Source organism: Carcharodon carcharias, chromosome 27 (genome assembly GCF_017639515.1).
Source record: "Carcharodon carcharias isolate sCarCar2 chromosome 27, sCarCar2.pri, whole genome shotgun sequence".
NCBI lineage: Eukaryota > Metazoa > Chordata > Chondrichthyes > Lamniformes > Lamnidae > Carcharodon > Carcharodon carcharias.
Window position 1 is genome coordinate 14,072,080 of NC_054493.1, and position 14,629 is coordinate 14,086,708.

The 14,629-nt window shown below is 45.2% G+C and overlaps 2 protein-coding genes across 3 annotated transcripts; one reads left to right on the plus strand and one right to left on the minus strand.

Moving 5' to 3' along the window:
- The first annotated feature begins 3,266 nt into the window (after positions 1-3,266).
- LOC121270277 (gastrula zinc finger protein XlCGF49.1-like) lies at positions 3,267-6,396 on the plus strand. The gene is made up of 2 exons (XM_041175593.1): positions 3,267-3,324; positions 5,236-6,396. The coding sequence occupies exon 2, from the start codon at positions 5,746-5,748 to the stop codon at positions 6,394-6,396; it is 651 nt and encodes a 216-aa protein (XP_041031527.1). The 5' UTR covers positions 3,267-3,324; positions 5,236-5,745.
- A 1,005-nt stretch (positions 6,397-7,401) lies between these two features.
- LOC121270432 (zinc finger protein 2-like) lies at positions 7,402-12,545 on the minus strand. Of its 2 annotated transcripts, none has more exons than XM_041175764.1 (3): positions 12,216-12,545; positions 9,410-10,602; positions 7,402-8,150 (listed from the first exon to the last, which is right to left on the minus strand). In XM_041175764.1, the coding sequence occupies exon 2, from the start codon at positions 10,249-10,251 to the stop codon at positions 9,481-9,483; it is 771 nt and encodes a 256-aa protein (XP_041031698.1). In that variant the 5' UTR covers positions 10,252-10,602; positions 12,216-12,545; the 3' UTR covers positions 7,402-8,150; positions 9,410-9,480. The 2 variants fall into 2 exon arrangements, with proteins under 2 accessions (XP_041031698.1, XP_041031699.1); XM_041175765.1 differs by lacking the exon at positions 12,216-12,545 and adding an exon at positions 10,899-11,259.
- Between the last annotated feature and the right edge of the window lie 2,084 nt (positions 12,546-14,629).

Sequence of the window (14,629 nt, forward strand, 5' to 3'; positions counted from 1 at the left end):
CATAGGGTCAGTTACTCTCACTACCAATTCCATCACTCTCCCTGACACATTCTGAGGCTGAACCAGACCCATTGCAACCTTAGTTTCCGACCTGACCCTGAACTGAGGACTGAGTTATCGATGATATATCCTCTCCATCACGAAGATCATCTCCTTCCACCTCTTTATCTGTTGTCTCCATCCCACACCAACCCATTTGCTGCTCATCCACATCATTGTTACCTCCAGATTCGACAATTCCACTGTTCTCCTGCCTGGTCTTCCACCTTCCACCCTGCATAAACTTACCCACGTCCAAAACTCTCCTGTGTGGACAGCAATCCAGTGGGAATAGGGTGAATAGAGATGAAGCTGGGTCTCATGAACAAGATGAGCTTGTGTGAGGATAAGAGGATATAAGAGAGAAACTAATGAAAGATGTGAGTTCAGGGCTCGGGCTGGTCAGATCGTTAGAGGAAATTTAGCCCTGTGAACTAATGGAATGAAGGGGAGCAGCAGAGGCAGCTGATCAGATTGTCACAATCTTAGAGACAAAGAAGTCCATAAGCTCCTCTGTTGTCAGAGGTGAGGATGGAGAAGACAGGGGAGAGGGAGAACATTTCTAAAAGAATAGTCTTGTATTAGGGATACTTAAATGACTCGTCACTCTGTTTAACAAAAAGTTGATTTATTTGACTTTTATCCAGAATATTAACACATATAACTGGGCTAGAGCTTCTTAACATCGGTAGAAACATATCCCAATGCTATTTTTGTTTTAAGACAAGCAATGGAGAAATATCTGGAAAGTCAATGCAACATGAAGATTGTATTCATTGCTCTACAGAAGGCTTATGACCGGGTGCCCAGGGAGGAAGTCTGGAGATGAGTTAGAATTCATGGACTCCCTGAAGAGTATGTACGACTAATACAGAACATGTCCAAGGAGTGCCAGGCAAGAGTAAGAAGCAGTGTGGGGGTAGAGAGAGAGTTTCAAAGTCAAAGTTGAATTGCATCAAGGGTGGACACTGAACCCCTTCCTCTTCCTGATGGCCACGGATGTTCTAACTGAGCAAGTATGGCAGGAAATGCCATGATCAATGATATTTGCAGATGATATTGAGCAATGTGGTGAGGATGATGAGAACATGACTGAGTACTTAGGAAAGTAAGTTGTGAGGAGGACATAAGGAGGTTACAAGGGATTTAGTTAGGTGAAGTGAGTGGGCAACGATCTGGCAACTGGAGTATAATGTGGGAAAATGTGAAATTGTCCGTTTTGGCAGGGAGAGTAAAAATGCATATTATCTAAATGAGAGATTACAGAGCTCTGAGATGCAGAGAGATCTTGGTGTCCCAGTGCATGAATCGCAAAATGTTAATAAGCAGGTACAGCAAGCAATTAGAAAAGCTAATAGAATGTTATTGTTTATTGCGTGGGGAATTGAATACAAAAGTAGGGAGGTTATTGTCCAATTATACAGGGCACTGGTGATACCATATCTTGAGTACTGTGTGTAGTATTGGCCTCCTTTTTAAGAAAAGATGTAAATGGAGGCAGTACAGGGGAGGTTTACTGGACTAATACCTGGAATGGGCAGGCCATCTTATAAGGAAAGATTGGACAGAGTGAACTTGTATCTGCTGGAGTTTAAAAGAGTAAGAGGTGACTTGATTGAAACCTACAGGATCCTGAGGGGTGTTGACAGGATGGATGTGGAAGGATGTTGCCTGTTGTGGGAGAATCTAGAACTAGATGTCACTGTTTAAAAATAAGGGGTCGCTCATTTAAGACAGAGATTAGGAGAATTTTTTTCTCTTAGAGGGTAGTCAGTCTTTGGAACTCTCTTCCTCTAAATGCAGTGGAAACAGAGTCTTTGAATATTTTTAAGGCAGAGTTAGATAGATTCTTGATTAACCAGAGGCTTATAGGTTATTGGTGTGGTGGCAGGGGGACAGTTGGGTAGGCGGGAATGTGGAGGTGAGGTTACATTCAGATCAGCCATAATCTTATTGAATGGTGGAATAGTCTCGATGAGCTGAATGACCTACTCCTACCCCTAATTCATATGTTCGTATCAATATCTGGAGAACTGGAGACAAACACTGGAAGACACAGGTATGAAGATTAGTTTTGTTTTTATTCTTTCATGGGATGTGGGAGTCACTGACAAGACCAGCATTTGTTGCCCATCCCTAATTGCCTTTGAACTGATTGACTTGCTTGGCCATTGCAGAGGGCTGTTAAGAGTCAACCACATTGCTGTGGGACTGGAGTCACATGTAGGCCAGACTGGGTAAGGACATCAGATTTCCTTTCCTAAAGGACATTAGTGAACCAAAGACCCAATCTATGGTCTGTCAGAAGAGCTCTGAAGAAGGGTCATACGGGTTCGAAACATTAATTCTGTTTCTCGCTCCACAGATGCTGCGTCTAGCTGCTGAGGTTTTACTGCTAAGGTCTACTGCTGAGTTTTTCCAGCATTTCCTGTTTTTGTTTCAGATTTCCAGCATCCGCAGTATTTTGCTTTTATCTATGGACTGTCAGATCGAGTCTAGGGAAGAGAATCAGAGTGAAGGTGTAGAGATTAGGGCCAAAGACTTGGAGAATGTGAGTAGCTTCAAGTGCCTGGGGTCAGTGATGGCAGGAGATGGAAGTACAGAAATTAAGAAACGGATTAGCTCTGGTTGGAGTAATTGGAAGAAGTGCAGTGCAGTGTGATGTGACAGAAAATCGTCACTGAAATTGAAAAGGAAGCATCTACAGGACAGTTGAGACCAGTCTTGTTGTACAGAGCAGAAACTTGGGTAATCTCAAGAAGAGAAGAACAACGCCTGGATACTAATGAGATACAGATACTGAGATGGATGCGTGGAGTGACAAGAAAGGACAAGATCAGTAACCAGTGCATCAGGGGTCAGTGAAGATTGTGGAAACATCAAAGGAAGTAGCTAAGAAGAGATTGAAATGGCCTGATCTTCCGTTGTGGGGAGAGAGAGGAAATGAGGTGAGGCGAGTGATGGACACGGGATTGTCAGGAAGAAGGAGAAGAGGAAGGTCTAAGACCAGATGGAGAGATGCGGTGGCCAGAGACAAAAATGCAGTGGGATTTATTCCGAATTTTATTCATGGCGCTACCCCGTCCCAATCTCCACATCACAGCGAAAAATGACTATTCACTAATTTGAATTTTCGATGGCGGGGTCTCTACCCAGCATTCCGAGCGGTAGTGAAGGTCCCCTATCCAAACCATAGGAGAGCAGTGCGCAGGCGAAGTGCCGGGAGCAGGCGCAACACAAGTGATAGCGATGGGGAGAGAGGCTCTTTTGTGTCTTCTGCAGCCGGTAAGAATATGGAAACGCAGAGAGAGCGATGGAGCCGGCGGGTTGCCAGGGATGGTTTTTAAGCGCTTGGTGAAGCCCTCAAATCTTGGATACGGACCTGCAGCTCCCGTGTTTGCAGCTTTTAGTCTATTTTCCGAGAACAAGCCCAGGTTAACGGCCGCCATCTTGATTGAAGGGGGCAGAGTGCATGCGTGGCCATCTTGGTGACGTAACTCCGGGCGGGGCTTCATGATTTGTGTTCCCAATTGGGTCCTAGTGCTAGTTGGCTTTGTTGCGGGGGGGCAACAGGTTTTGAAACAGTTTCACGCACTCCCAGGTTGCAGGTGATGTTTGCAGCCGAGAGGAGTCCGTGGGCCATGTATATATTCAGTGTGAAAGGTTGCAGTCTCCGAATAGTTACTGGAATGAGCTACACAACTTTTGGTTACACTTCAGCCCCAGGCTCCTAATCTTTGACTGCCCAGTGTGGAAGCGTGCGGGTGGATAAGTCAGAGGATCTTACCATTGTTACGGAAAGAATTTATGTGGTCTCTTCCGGTCCATAATCAGCATGTTTGTGTATCATTTCCTTATCCTCTGAGTGATTTTTCTTAAGTTAAAATAAATTCCAGCAGCAGGCTTTCTGGTGATTTTTAAAAGTAAAGCTGGTTATTTTTTGTCACACTCTTGCCCTGGATGTTTAATGGCAGCATCTCAATCACTCTTTTCACTCACAGTATCTCACACATAGAAGTTAGATACAGATGAAGTTAAAACCTTAATTATGAAAATGGAATTTATAATTCAGTCTTTATATCAATGTGGACCTGTTGTCTTCTTGGCTGAGCTGATCCTTCAGTTGGAGCGACGGTCTTTCAGAAGCAAAAAATTCTCATCAAAATGTGCATCCTCTTGTCGATGAATAGCCAGGAGATTGGTTCTCAGGTAGACTTGGAAGCTGGAACAAGTACAGTACTTTGGCTGCATTGGTAGACTTTTAGCTATGATGGTTCAGTTGTTTCATATGTTTCCTGGTGCTTCAGCTGTCTTTCACACACACATTTGCTTTGTTGAGGTCGTATATTACTGCAGTCCCTGACAGTTAATTCCAGTCACAAGACTGCAGGGTTAACACTTCTGGAGTCCAGACCACCATGATACAAAAGTTGATAATGGTTATTCACTATTATCTTTGCTCATCCTTGAGCTCAAATATCCTCCTTTGTTTGATATGGCACTCTGAGACCAACAGTAGAGAGACTTCATATTCCCCACATGCCTGTTCATCCTTACACAGTGAGATGTTTAAACTTCACAGGTGCCTGTGAAGTTCCCTTATTCAGGTCTATGTTTAACTAAATATTGGCCACGGAATTGAACGCTGTCCACAGTTTAATGTCCGTAGTCGCATGTTAAGTTGCAGCTATCTTAACAGAGATTTGAGGCCAGTTTCACAAAGTATGATCTTACAGTGTCTGATATCCAGTATCCTCATACTTGTACTGAGTGTGACGTCCTGGACCTGCTCCTGGGCCTGGTTAAAACAGTCATTTGTAGATACAGGGTGGGTGAGTCTCATGGGGAGGGAGGGGGGTGGTGGTGGTGGGTGGGAATCACTCTGGCCACCAACCTCTTTTCCATGGTCATGTCTGTGCTCAGGTGGCCCTGGAGAGGGAGCAGTGTCCACTGGGATGCTTGGTACATTCCACAACTGGTGGGCACCTCAGGGTACAGAGTGTCTCAGACACTGGAAACAACATTCTGGTTTAGCTGGGAAAGTTCCCTTTGCTTTTGTTGGATGTTGCTGATTTTGGTTTCTTTTAGTTTGATTGGGCACATGCTTGGAGGAAACAAGACAGAGGAAAAAGTGTTAGAAACTAGAATAATCTGTTCTGCACTGACAGTGATGACTTTTGTGAACTCCTTTTACAGGATATTAGAATGGGAGGATTTGCAGAGAGAAATCTCAAATCAAACATCATGTCAAGATCTGACAGTCGCTCGATTCATCAGGACCTGAATATCATTGGCCATTGAATGTGGAAGGAGAAATGTTTGTCTGTTCTGTCTGTTGGAAAAGATTTCAAACATCAGTGTGACTGGAAAAGTACAGAGACACACACTCGCACCTGAGTGAGAGTGTCCCACTGCATGGACTGTGGGAAGAGCTTTAGACCATAAGACATCGGAGCAGAAATTAGGCCATTTGGCCCATCGAGTCTGCTCTGCCATTCAATCATAGCTGATAAGTTTCTTAACCCCATTCTCCCGCCTTCTCCCCGTAACCTTTGATCCCCTTACCAATCAAGAACCTTTAACCAGTTACACAGCCTGAAAAAAAATCACACCATTCATAGCGGGGAGAAAATGTGCATATGTTGTGTGTGTGGACGAGGCTTCCATTGATCATTCAACCTAGAGAGACACGAGGACACTGGCACCATGGAGAAACCGTGGAAATGTGGCGACTGTGGGAAGGGCTTCAGATCCCCGTCTGTGCTGGAAATTCATCGACGCAGTCACACTGGGGAGAGACCGTTCACCTGCTCCATATGTGGGAAGGGATTCACTCAGTCATCCAGCTTACAAAAACACCAGAGAACTCACACTGGGGAGAAACCATTCACCTGCTCTGAGTGTGGGAAGGGATTCAGTCAACTAACCGACCTCACGTCACACCATCTTATTCATTCTGACATGAGACCTTTTAAATGTGCTGACTGTGAGAAGAGCTTTAAAAGCAAAAAGGTTTTGCTGATGCACCAACAAATTCACACTAAGGAGAGGCCGTTCATCTGCTCTGTGTGTGGGAAGGGATTCACTCAGTCATCCAGCCTGCTGAAACACCAGAGAACTCACACTGGGGAGAGACCATTCACCTGCTCCGAGTGTGGGAAAGGATTCACCATTTCAGCCCACCTGCTGAGACACCAGCGAGTGCACTCTGACATGAGACCTTTTAAATGTTCCGACTGTGAGAAGAGCTTTAAAGGCAAATTAGATCTGCAGATTCACCAGCGCACTCACACTGGAGAGAGGCCATTCACCTGCTCCATCTGTGGGAAGGATTCACTCAGTCATCTACCCTGCTGAATCACCAGCGAGTTCACACTGGGGAGAGGCCATTCACCTGTTCCATGTGTGCAAAGGGATTCACTCAGTTATCTCACTTGCAGAGACACCGACACACTCACACTGGGGAGAGACCGTTCCCCTGCTCCGTCTGTGGGAAGGGATTCACTTGTTCATCGTACCTGCTGAGACACCAGCAAGTTCATATGTGACTGCAGGAGTTGGATTCTGCTGTTATGATGTTACCATGTTCATTCTGACAACTGGAGTTTGGTTCAGCTGATGTTAATAATCTCTGTAACTAGGTTGGAGTTTAATATTCTGGATATAGGTTAAATAAATCAGCTTTATGTCAAACACACAGTGTTTGAGTCCTTTATTTCTCTAAGATAAGAGGAAACTGATTGATGTCCTGTTACCGACTGTTCCATTTTTGGGCCTTTTCTCCTTTGTTAATGGAGACTTGTATTTATATAGCGCCTTTCACAACTTCAGGATGTCCCAAAGTGCTCTACAGCCAATTAAGTTCTTTTGAAGCATAGTCACTGCTGTAATGGAGGAAATGCAGTTGCCAAATTGTGCACAGCAAGATCCCAGTAATAGAAATGTGACTTTGACCAGGTAATCTGTTCAGTGATGTTTGTTGAGGGATAAATATGAAGCAGTACACCAGGGGGAACTCCCCTGCTCTTTGGAATAACATTATAGGAAATTTTACACCAACTGAGAGAGCAGATGGGGCCATAGCTGAAGGTCTCATCTGGAAGACGGGACCTCTGACAGTGCAGTGCTCCCTCAGTACTGCATCAAAATATCAACCTTGATCTTATGCTCATGTTTCTGGATGTGGATTTGAACCCACACCCTCCTGACTCAGAGATAAGAATGCAACCACTGAGCCACAACTAACACCTCTTCATTACTTTCTATTTCAGTGCTCATACTTTCAGTTACTCTCATGGACAAGCGTAATATTTTAGTTCAGGAGTCACAGTTTATCCAAAAAGGGGGTCGAAGGCAGAGGCGATTTTAAAGCATTTTATTAAGAAGCAACAGTTTAGACATGATACAACAGTTAAAAAGACAGAAAAGACATACGACCCATAACAGGTGAGAATGGTTTACTGATCCCGGGTTGGACAAGTGGATGGTGAAAAAGCAGGGGGGATGCTGATCTCCGTGGCTGGAGGTGGCAGTCTCCTTGGAATGGTTTACTGGTCCCGGATCAGGGGGATGCTGATCTCCATGGCTGGAGGTGACAGTCTCCTCGGAATGGTTTACTGGTCCCGGATCGGGGGATGCTGATCTCCGTGGCTGGAGGTGGCAGTCCCTTCGGAATGGTTTACTGGTCCCTGATGAGAAGGATGCTGATCCCCGTGGCTGGAGGTAGCAGTCTCATCTTTTCTCAGTCTCTTTGACTCAAAGTGTTTGGCTAAATCCAGCATGGATCACTTTGAGAAGCTGTTTCTTGTCTGAAGTGATTTCCTTCTCAGAAGCTTGTTCTTATACCTTATTCCCGGGGGTCTTTTGTCAATCACTTATTCAATTGTCCATTAGCAAGGGACAGATATTCACGTTAATCGCTCCTGTTTCCATCAGAAATCCATGAAGTCATTTCATGGCTCATCACATCCTAGGACATCCTGTTTAACCTTTACTCAGACAGTTGGTTTACACATAGACTGCGGTGGTTCAAGGAAGTCGCTTACTGCCACCTTCTCAAGGGCAATTAGAGATGGGTAATAAATGCTGGCCCAGCCAGAGACGCCCACATCCTGTGAATGAATAATAAAAAATAACATGGTTCATGAGAACCCCCACTCTATCTGAGTTTTCACAACTGATTTCTGTCTAGCCCAGCTATTTCTAAGCTACGAGTTTGTTTTCCTAATTTTTTGATTACAAACCATTGATAACATACTAAAGCCACTAGAATTAGCAGAATTAGCAACACAAAACCCTTGAGCTGCCACCAAGAATAAATGTAAAAACTTTGCGAGTAGATTGTGATAATTATTGACTTTGATTCATCCTCACCTGCAGATCATCTTACACAATTCTAAATTATTGACGTCATAAATACATATGGTTCAAACAAAAGTTCATGCACAGAGTTTAACGATTCTCCAGCTCTTTGTTCACCTGCATCCACCTTGTGAATATTTTCTAAATCCAGATTCTATATGCTCCTTCACTTCAATTTTACTCCCTCTGATAGATACCAATGTGATTAATTCTATCTGGATTGTTTTAAAGTCGGTTTCCCTATGGAGTTTGTGTTAGTACCTTGATGATTTAAATGTTCACTCATTCTCCTGACCACATTAACCACTTCAATAAGATTCTGTTGTCGAGTATTAAGCATGTCTGGGACCTGTTCTTCAGTGCAGGCTCAACTTGCATTTCCCCATGTTAGTTACTCCAATACGTAATAAATCACATCTGCACACTCATACTGGGATCTCATACTGCTATAAGCCATTCTAGACTGTTAGGTAAACACAGGGATGTTGGGGTGCATTGGTGTCTCTCACCAGACCTTTGCTTATCTCCCTTTGCAAGTTGTGAATCCTCAGATAATGGCCAGAGGCAGTTTTCTGAAAAAGCTCAGAGGCAAGAATACAATCATCTCCAAGAGATTTACTAGTTTCATGTATACTTTCACTGGAATGTACACTGATGCCAGATTTGTTCTTTGATAATTTACTCTCATAATGGAGGTATCACTGTGAAGAATGTATAAGTTATTGATAATCATCAGCAAGGATTATTCAGCACTTTCTAATTGGAGGTGTTAATCAGTGGAGCCTTTCAGACACTGGGATGTAGAGTTTTCACCAAAGATCAATTTAGGATTGAAGTAAAAGTTCTTAATGTTAGTGTAAGTGAGTTCCTGTCGAGAGTTCTTGGATTAAGAGGAAAAATCTCAGATGGTCCCTCAAAAAAGGACATTGCAGCCCCGAAAATCAATGACAACTCCAGAATATTAAACTCCAGTCAGATATAGGGATTGTTAACATCAGCAGAAACAAACCTAATATTGTCAGACTATCAATGCTGGATGTGATTAACAGCAGCAATAAATGCAGAATCCAAGACCTGCAGTCATTTATGAACTCGCTGGTGCCTCCGCTCTTTAGCTGCCTCAGTGAACCCTTTTCCACACACTGAGCAAGTGAACGGTCTCTCCCCAGTGTGAATTCGCTGGTGTATCACCAAGTTGGAGGACTTGGTGAATCCCTTCCCACACACAGAGCAGATGATTGGCCTCTCCCCGGTGTGACCTCGCTGGTGTTCAATGAGGTTGGATGAAGACCTGAAATTCTTTCCACAGGAAGTGCAGCTGAATGGCCTCTCCCGAGTGTGAACTCCCTGGTGATACTGGAGGCTGGATAACCGAGCAAATTCCTCCCCACACACGGTGCAGGTGTACGGCTTCTCCCCAGTGTGAACTCGCTGGTGTGCAATAATGTTGGCTGAAGATCTGAACCTCTTTCCACAGTAAGTACAGCTGAATGGCTTCTCCTCAGTGTGAATAAGCTGATGTGTCAGCAGATGGGATGAATTTGTGAATCCCTTCCCACACACGAAGCAGGTGAATGGCCTCTCCTTCGTGTGAACTCGTTGGTGTAATGTGAGGCCGGCTAATTGAGTAAATCCCTTCCCGCACACAGAGCATGTGTACGGCTTCTCCCCAGTGTGAATGCGTTGATGGATTTTCAGCAGGGATGGGTAATAGAATCCTTTACCACAGTCCTCACATGTCCACGGTTTCTCCATGGTGCCGGCCCCAATGTGACTGCGTCGATGGATTTCAAGATGGGATGGATAATTAAACCCTTTCCCACAATCCTCACATTTCCACAGTTTCTCCATAAAGCTGGAGCCCTGTGTCTCACCAAGTTGGTTAATCAATTGAAGCCTTGTGCTCACACAGAACACGTGTACACTTCCCGCTGTGAATGGTGTGATGGTTTTCAGGCTGTCGAATTGGTTAAAGCTCTTTCAGTTAGTTCACTGGAACACTCAATTGGGTGTGTGTGTGTCTCAGTGCTTTTTCAGTTACACTGATGTTTGAAATCTTTTCCCACAGACAGAATGGAGAAACATTTCTCTTTCCAAATTCAGAGGCCGATGATATTCAGATCCTGGTGAATGGAGTGACTGTCAGATCTTGACGTGATGTTTGGTTTGAGTTTCTGGTCTGCAAATCCTCCTTCTAACATCCTGTAAATAGAGTTCCAAAAAAGTCATCACTGTAAGTTTAGGGTGGAAATTCAGAACAGACAATTTTAGTTTCCATGGAACACTTTTTCCTCTCCTGGTTCCTCAAAGCTGTAAATTCCCGTCCCACAAACACTCCCTCCTCCCTGGGTTGAATCTGAATGAAGTGTTGGATAATTCTTTCTGTAATCTTTTAACAAATTTGTACAATGAGAGATAGCAACATGTTTGATAATTCACTTCATTCATGACAATAACCTGAATCACCCTGACGACCAGGCAGAATAACAGACATTTACCTTGTGTCCAGCACTGACTGTGTGGAGATTTTTTCAGAGGGGCCTCAGTCACCATCATTGAGACTATCTTTATATTCCAGATTGTATTAATTTAACGGATTTGAACCCATGTCCCTAGAACATGACCCTGGGCCTCTGAATTTCTGATCCAGTGGCATTCCCACTAGGCCACTGTCTCCCCCTGGTCTCTTTGTTTGAGGTTGTTCCCGGAGAGAAGCCGGAAGCGGCGGATAGTGAGAGTGGAGAATATTCACTGTTTAATATTCGGCTCTGGGGCCGCACTCGGGATTTGTAAACCCTGCCCGCGGTTTATTAACCCGCTCCCGACAGTCACCTCTCACCTGACAGCTCACAATGCCCGACTGATTGAGGGCAGAGCCGGACCAATGGAACGAAAGAGGGCGGGACAAGAGGACCGGGCGGGAGCGGCCGGTGCTCCAACCAATCGGAGTGAATGAGAGGCGGAGCCTTATCATCATTGCAGGACACACTCGCGCAAGCGGATTATAGGTCTGTGACTAGAGCATGCGCAGTGCAGGTGCTGGAGCCGGATGGAGGTGGTGCAGTGGAACCTGCAGTGGGTGTGAAATGTCCCCGGCGGCTGGACCGGGAGGTTTCACAAACTCCTTTAGGAGGATTCAGACATCCAAAAAGAAGCTACCGGACCCGCGTTTGCACCGAGGGGAGGATTCAGAAACACCCGGTGGAGGCCGCAAACCCCCAATAAGATCCTGCAGGTCCCGGGATCGCAGCTCAGGGGGAATTTTCTCCCTCCCTCTGGGTTCGGTTCAGCAGCCCCAGGGGATCAGACCGATTCCCCGTTGCTGCCCGGGGGAGGAGTGGGGGCGGGGGAGACAGAGGGATTCCCCCTGGGAGGACGGGGGTGCAGGGTGCGGAGAGGATTCCCCTGGAGGGACAGAGAAGATTCCTACTCCCAGGGGAACACAGAGGGACGGGGGGATCCTGATTCACTGCTGGCTTCCCGTATCCATCTTATAGGTTTTGCCATATTCCCTGTGTCACTCTCACTCTCCTTTCCACACTCACTCTGTCTATTTTTACCGAACATTGCTCTGTTCTGCAGCCTTAACATTTCCCTTGCTGCTTTTGAATTTACCCTTTCCTGAATCCTCCCATTCCCCACCCCAGGCAACAGGTTTTTAAGCAGCTTCACCCAGTCCCAGGCTGCAGCTGATGTTTGCAGCCTAGTCCACGGGACATGTACTTATTCAGTGTGACAGGTTGCGGCCCCTGTATAGTTACCTAAAGGGGCTGTTACTCAACATTTGGTTACATTTCAACCATTTGATTACAAACCTTTAGCCCAGTGTGGCAGGGACTGAGTAACTCAGGGGATCTTCTCCTGAACCTCCTCTTGGGCCTGGTTAAAACTGCAATTTGTAGATGCAGGGTAGTTGCAGTCCTTTCGGGGGCTGGTGGTGATCACAGTAGCTGCCGACCTCTCTTCCATTGTCTTGTCCGTGTCTGGGTGGCCCTGGAGAAGGAGCTTTTGCTGGGAGTTTGTTGGTGATTTTGGGCTCTTTCAGTTTGATTGGACAACATGTTTGGGGAAACAAGAGAAGAGAGAATGTTTCACAGAAACTAGAATTGTCTTTTCTAAATTTCTATCCAGGACTAAATGATACTGACACTGTCAACTCCTTTTACAGGGTATTAGAAGAAAATTTATTGCAGATGTGAAACTCAGATGCAGCATCACATTAAAATCTGAGTCACTCGATTCATCAGGACCTGAATATCATCAGCCTTTGAATGTGGAAGGAGAAATGTTCTGTCTACTGAAATGATTTGAAAAAAAAGGTGACTGGAAAAGCACCGAGACACACACCAGAGTGAGAGTGTTCCAGTGAAATGACTGTAGAAAGAGCTTTAACCAGTTACACGCGTGAAAAAACATCACACCAGTCACAGTGGGGAGAAACTGTAAACGTGTGTGTGTGGACGAGGCTTCAACTGATCATCCAACCTGGAGAGACATAAGGACACCTGCACCATGGAGAAACCGTGGAAATATGGGGACTGTGGGAAGGGATTCAGATCCCCATCTGTGCAGGAAATTCATCTACGCAGTCACACTGGGGAGAGGCCATTCACCTGCTCCGAGCGTGGGAAGGGCTTCACTCAGTCATCTAGCTTACGTAAGCACCAGAGAACTCACACTGGGAAAAGACCGTTCATCTGCTCTGATTGTGGGAAAGGTTTCACTCAACAAACCCACCTCACTACACACCAACTTGATCACTCTGACAAAAGGCCTTTCAAATGTTCTGACTGTGAGAAGAGCTTTAAAAGCAAAAAGAATCTGCTGACACACCAACGAGTTCACACTGGGGAGAGGCCGTACACTGTGCTATGTGCAGGAAGGGATTCACACAGTTATCCAGCCTTCATTTACATCAGCAAGTTCACAATGGGGAGAAACCATTCGCTTGCCCTGACTGTGGAATGGCATTCACTCAGTTATGCAACCTGTTGGATCACCAGCGAGTTCACACTGGAGAGAGGCCATTCACCTGCTCTGTGTGTGGGAAAGGATTCACTCAGTTATCCACCTTGCTGAGACACCAGCACATTCACACCAGGGTGAGACCGTTCAGCTGCTCTGAGTTTGGGAAGGGATTCACTCAGCTCACCCACCTCACTTCACACCAACATGTTCACTCTGACACGAGACGTTTTCAATGTTCCGACTGTGAGAAGAGCTGTAAAGGCAAAATGGATCTTCTGACTCACCAGCGCAGTCACACTGGGGAAAGGCCGTTCATCTGCTCCGTGTGTGGGAAGGGATTCTCTCATTCATCCACCCTGCAGACACAACAGCAAGTTCACAAGTTGCAGGGGTTGGATTCTGCTGTTATTGCTGCTGTTAGTCACATCTAGGACAGAACCACATTCATTCTGACAGCTGGAGTTTGCTTCAGTTAATGTTAATAATGTCTGTAACTGGGCTGGAGTTTAATATTCTGCATTTAGGTTAAATAAATCAGCTTTGTGTCAAACACAGTGTTTCCGTCCTAGATTTCTCTAAGATAGGAGGAGACTGATTGATATCCTCTTATTGACTGTTCCATTTTTGGGCCTTTTCTCCTTTGTTAATGGAGACTTGTATTTATATAGCGCCTTGCACAACTTCAGGATGTCCCAAAGTGCTTTACAGCCAATGACGTTCTTTTGAAGTCTAGTCACTGTTGTGATGTAGGAACTGCAGTCACCAAAATGTGCACAAAAAGATCCCACAAATAGAAATGTGACTGTGACCAGATAATCTGTTCAGTGATACTTGTTGAGAACATAAGGAATAGGAGCAGGAATAGGCCATTCAGCCCTTCTGTCGTTCAATGAGATCATGACCGGTCTTTTACTTCAACACCATCTTCCTGCACTAATCCCGTATCCCTTGATGTTTTTAAGATGTAGAAATCTATCAATCTCAGTCTTGAACATACTTAATGATGGTGCCTCCACAGCCCTTTGGGGCAGTGAATTCCAAAAATTCACCACCCTCTGAGTGAAGAAATTGCTCCTCACCTCAATCTAAAATGACCTGCCCTTTACTCTGAGACTGTGTCCCCTGGTTCTAGACCCTCAACCAGGAGAAATATCCTTCCTGCATCTACCCTGTTGACCCCTGCAAGAATTTTGTACGTTTGAAGAGATCACCTCTTATTCTCCTAACCTCCAGAGAATAAAGGCCCAGTCTCTTTAATCTT